General features: G+C 41.1%; 1 protein-coding gene across 1 annotated transcript; it reads left to right on the forward strand.

Moving 5' to 3' along the window:
• The first annotated feature begins 369 nt into the window (after positions 1–369).
• LOC121978743 lies at positions 370–909 on the forward strand. The gene has a single exon (XM_042531042.1). It carries the CDS (start codon positions 370–372, stop codon positions 907–909), a length of 540 nt encoding a protein of 179 aa, XP_042386976.1.
• The last annotated feature ends 4,957 nt before the right edge of the window (positions 910–5,866 follow it).

The raw sequence follows: 5,866 nt of genomic DNA on the forward strand, positions 1-5,866 counted from the left end.
CCGTTCTCCTCGTCGTTGACTGGCGTTGGCCGCCCACTTCCCTACGAATAAACTATGCGCCCCTGTCGTAAAGAGACGTCCCCCAACCGGAAATGTGAAGGCGCCCAATTCCAGCTCACTTGGTGGTCCCCGTTGCCAAACCCATTTCGTTTCGTAACTTAGGACGAGGGGAAACACGTCGATTTGTCCGTTGCTTCGGAGCCCCTACTTTTGACACTTTGGTCCCTGTAATATTATTATATTATATATTCAAGTACGACTTGCCGTTGTGTTTTTTTTTTCACAAATAGGTCTCGAGATCTCTGCCCCTTTGCTCTATATAAACCCACCGCCGCTCCCCATCTTCATCCACCGTGCAAAACTATTCCGATGGAGGATTCCGGCGACAAGAAGAGGCGCCGCCACGAGGGGGAGGAGGAGGAGGAAGGGAAGTCTCCGGAGGCTAAGCGTTTCCGTGATCACGAGATCCTACTCGACATCCTCGACGACGACCACGCTGCATCCGGTGACGACGTTGCTTCGGTGATGAAGAGTCTCGAGGAGGAAATCTCGCCGCCCTCGCCGCCGGCGGTTAGGGGATTCGTGGCGCCCGACCAGCCTGACTTGGGGTACCTTCTCGAGGCCTCTGACGACGAGCTCGGCCTTCCGCCGGCGGCGTCGTGCTCGTCCGACGAAGGGTGCGAGGCTTCCGAGGCGGCGATTGCTGTCGAGGATGGGGGAGAGTTTGGCGGCGTCGGGTTTGGCCAGATCTGGGGGCTCGATGACGAGATTGACGGATATGGTGGCTTCGGGTGGGGGCTCCGGCCGGAGGAGATGGCGGAGGACGGGCTGGTGTACGATGGCGGGCTGTTTGATTACGCCGATGACCTTTACCCGATGTCCGATTTGGGGGAGTTCTCGTGGCGGTAATCGAGATCGCCGGAGGCAATGATAAACCTGTAAAGGCTAAATTTAGATAGGAAAAAAAATGAATGAAAAATAATAATAAAAGAGTATCAAAAAATCGACTCGCCCTTCGTTTTCCCTTTGTTTTTTTTCCTTTTCATTTTTTTTTAGCAAAGAGGAAAAAAAGGTCAGATTGAAAATGAAAAGACGTCCGATTGAAAGTGAAAAGACGTTGAATTCTGAATCTAAATTGATGAAATCACATAAATACAACTCAATTTTTTATTAATTTATATGAAAAATATTTTTATTTATTATTTTAATTTTACATCTTCTAAGCAGGGGACCTCTAGTCCAATTGGTACGTATACGAAATAATGATTTTAATAATGGGTTGAAATTTAATAGAAGATTTCATCACTTGTCGATTTCTACTGAACCCTCTTTTAATAATATGGAGCAGTTGTGAGGGAACTCATATTTCTTTTAGAACATTTGAGAGGCTCATACTCATTAATGTAGATGGTTCATGTAAAAATATTATTGTCAATATATCTGGATGAATTTTCAATGAATACATAATGCTCTATTAATTATTTTAACCCGTTTTATATATGTTGTTATTGTGGGATAAAATCCTCATTTATTTTTCTTTTAGATAATAAGATCATCCACGCTTTTACTTTTTATTTTTATTTCCAATAGAACATTCTAGAGGATAGTCATGGGGATTGTGGTCCATGGCTTGGGCCCAAATTACGATTTCATATTTTCTTTATAAATTTTAACAATATTATAAATAGTACATATTTTACATACTATTGAATAAACTCTATATATAACTAATCAATTTTTTAAAAAAAAATATTTTAATTTTTTAGATTTTTGTTAAAAAATTTAAAATTTTTAATTTAAATAATTGGACCCGCGAGCCTGTGCCTAAGTCGACCGAGGCACCTTTGAAAATATTGAATACACAAATGTGTGACTAAACACTCTCGTTCTATGCTAACAAATTAGATCAATTATTAAATTTTTAAAGATGCAATTCCGCCCCCATGTGTTTTACATTCTACTTTTATTAAATACCTCACGGATGAGTCTAGTGGCTAGCGCATGAAGTGTTACCATAATGAGGTATGAGATTCGAATCTCGACAAAGTTGAGATAAATACCTCCCTTATGTGCTAGTCACTATTTCAAAGACTAGTAGCCGCCCGTGATTTACCTCCTCTGTGTTGGCCTTGGGACGGGTTGGCGGGGGCGCTGGAGGCGAGCGTATTCGCCTTTTACCACAATATATTTTACAAAAATGAATTTGTCTACGAGTCAAACAACAATAATCAAATATGTGATCATGATCTGATGAGTTAACGACAGACAACTATTAAGGTAGAGATCTTGGATATTTTGATTTAACAAAAATGCCCAGGATACCTGTAACACTAATCAGAAGTTAGAATGGGTATTAAGGCTGAACTCGGCGTAATCACTCCGATACTCAAGTCAACACAAGGACTAAGAAAAGATGAAAATTGTGAAGTAATCAAAGAGTTTAGATGGTTATGTGCGTGTATCTATGCTCGTGGGAGTGGGCACCCTTTTAAAGAGTGGCAAATGTATCCGTTTCTCTGAGATATGCACATTCATTTACCATGTTTTTTGAGATATGCGCTGATGTTCATCACATCCTATGGGAGAAACGGTCCCATGAATGAAACGGTTATATTGCCTCTTGTGTTTTTAATGGGCCACGTAAGGCAAGGACTACTGCCCTTGACAAGGTTGGAGAGGTCAAGGAGACTGAGTCGAATAGGTTTGTAAGGCCAAGTTGCAGAGTCTGGAGGAGTCTAGAAAATCAAACCCGGAGGATAGAGCTATAGAGCTTTAAGAAACTTATGCTGAAAGAGTCCGATTGTGTCGAACTGAGGGAGTTGAATGTGTTGAATTGAGAGAGTCAGGTGCATCGAATTGAGGAACTCAGGAATTGAGCTGTGTGAGTCAGGTAACGAAGTTGAGGGAGTCAGGTATACCAAACTAAGGAACTCAGGGTATAGAGTTGTGGGAGTTAGATAACGAAGTTGAGGGAGTCGGGTGCATATTCTACCCGATCTTATCTATGTCATGCCTTGATTTGATTTTTTCGACTTACACTCTGGCTTGACTCTTGACCTGGCCTTGCCACATATTAGCTCATATATTCATCACATCATAAGTCTTGCCCTCAAGTCTAGTCAAAGAAGATACGAGTCTAACTAACTAAATTGGTGTAACTTGGCATGATTAGTGACCCGGATTCTAGGCCTGACGTGGTCGTGCCACATTACCGCCTTACCGTTGAATGTCTCAGGAATATGTGTATAAGGTGTCATTAAAACCCACAACACACGAGATCACATATCCTGGTCATGATTGGCCCATGCCATTTGATCATTAATGTTTCTCGGTCCGAGGTTGACGCGTGTTAAGGCCATGTCAGTAGTTCGGCTCAAGGTGACAATCAAGATCTCATGGATTCGACTGCGTGATCCAATGACCTAGCACCTTAGCTCGCTTTTTCGTTTGCGAGATCTAATGACTGACGATCCTAAGCCCTGATTATATTAGGACGACGGAGGAATGTCGCCGCATTCGTCATTTCTTTCATCTTCGTTCCTGACAATCTTCAGCTTTAGCCTACGATTCCCCATCTTCATTCCTCTACAACCTTCTGGTTTTGCCCACGGTTCCCTGGTATAAGTTGTCGCCTTCTTCTCCCTGTTTTACCAGTCAACGTTGTATGTCTTAAATTTCCTATCTAACCATGGCCCCCAAATGCTCGTCCACCTTTCAGTATGAGTTAGTTGAGTCAGACTTCAATGGGGGTGATCTAGACCAGCTACACTTTTATTTTGAGATATCGGTCAACTACACCATTGTAATCCATAACTCGCTTGATCATCCCATTTAATTATCAACTAACCAATTTTGTAATTTTTTTCGGGGCCAAATGTTGAATGGGCTTTGCTTTCCTATTGCGACCTTCTTCTTTGTGATCACCGAGTACTTCCACATTCCTCTTCAGTAGCTAGCCTGAACTCATTATGACTACTTTGCGGGGTAGTTATGTTGGGGATCTTTGGACCGGCTAGAAGGGGGGGGGGGGGGTTAAATAGTCGATCACCCCAATTTGTTAACTTTACAAGAGATAGTGCATAGCGAAAATACAAACAATATAAAAGGAAGATAATCTAAAGACAAGAAAGCAAACCACACTCGACACGCTTGTTTACGTGGTTCAGAGATAATTTGTTCTTATTCCATGGCTATCCGTAAGATGGATGATCCTTATCCGTCGGTGGATTAGCCCTCAACAAACTCCGGCTACCTCAATTTTCCTTATGGGTGGAGAAATCTCACTACAATACCAACCAAGAACACTTGGAACACAAAAAGCACTTGGAGAACATGGTAACTACTAATTAGGGTTAACTACCACTAATTTTGTCAACTAAGGTTAGCCACCCCAAGTTTTATTATATAGAGCTTGGGAAAATCGACAAGCTGATTTTACTGTTACTAGTCAACTGATGCTTGCACCAGTCGACTAGTACTGGCCAATGGTACTCCGTAGAACCCGCGATTCTGCCACTGGCTCTTTACCAGTCGGCCAGTGCCTTCACTAGTCGACTAATCCCTTAAGTCGTTGGACACAGAAACATTATGTGCCCTGCCCCAGTCGACTGCTCTATGCGTCAGTCGACTGGTAAAATCCAAAACCTAGGGTTCCCCTTCCCAAGTATATTTCTCTCGCACTCGGACCCTCACGACTTACTTGACTCTTCTTTGCAGTCTTATTCTCTTGCTTTCAAGCCTTCTTCATTTGACTCTCGTCCCTCGGATGCATTCAAGTACGCGGATTGTCCCAATGTCATCCTTTGAGTATGCTTTGAAGTACGCTTCCCTTTGTTTATCCTTGTTTCTTTGTCCACGGTCCCTTAGATGCTCCATCCTTCACCGAACTCAAAGCCATCAACCTAAGTCATATGTGTATCCTGTAAACCTACACAACTCAAATACACATAATACAAGGGTAAACCTAATTTAAACCCTTTGTGCAAACATTAAAACTCATGCTTACATCGAACCCTCAAGATTGCTTCCAACAATCTCCCCCTTTTGATGTTGGTAATACATTTAAGTTAGGGAAAACATAATAACAATCAACGATGCTAATCAAACATGCAACATGCATTGGAACCTATCACAAGGCTCCCCTTACATCTAAGCTCCTAATTGAGCTAGAAAATTTTCACCGCAAGGATATTTAAGAACCTATCACAAAGCTCCCTCTACACCTAAGCTCCCCATTGAGCTAGGATTTTTTTCACCACAAAGGCATTTAAGGTTTTCCACTTAAACCTTACTTCTCCCTCTTTGCTTAATATCAAAAAGCTTCCAATAATATCCCAATTGTCAAAACTTAATTATCCAAACTAACTCTAAACTCATGTATTTGTCTCCCAAGGATCTCATACGCCTATACAAGTTGTCTCGGTCAAACCTAATCCTAAAAAATAGTTTTAGACTTGTACTGGTCGACTGTCATAGATCCCAGTCGACTACTCTCATCGAATCAAACTCACAGAATAATTCTATATTCAATAAATACTATTATCAGCCGACTGGTATCTACATTAGTCGACTAGCACCCTATTTTTAGCCTAAATAGTATTTCTGACCCAACTTCAGAAATACATTAAAAATTCTACAGACATCTAAAAATCTCTAAATTTTATGGAGATGTCTGTTTTACCCGTGTCTACTTGGAAAAAAATATATTTAAAAATATATATATATCTCGGATCTCAAGATTGATATAAAATCTAAAACTATCTAAATGATTCAATTGAACCTTAACCTAAAGTCCTAGTTTTGATTTTCTCTTGATATATCTACCCATATTAAACTATAATGCATCCCTAGCATTAGTTTATATGAC

The sequence above is a fragment of the Zingiber officinale genome, chromosome 4B, assembly GCF_018446385.1.
Source record: "Zingiber officinale cultivar Zhangliang chromosome 4B, Zo_v1.1, whole genome shotgun sequence".
Taxonomy (NCBI): domain Eukaryota; kingdom Viridiplantae; phylum Streptophyta; class Magnoliopsida; order Zingiberales; family Zingiberaceae; genus Zingiber; species Zingiber officinale.

Bases quoted from the DNA above. Each gene is read 5' to 3' on its own strand.
- LOC121978743 (XM_042531042.1), top strand. From the start codon at position 370: ATGGAGGATTCCGGCGACAAGAAGAGGCGCCGCCACGAGGGGGAGGAG.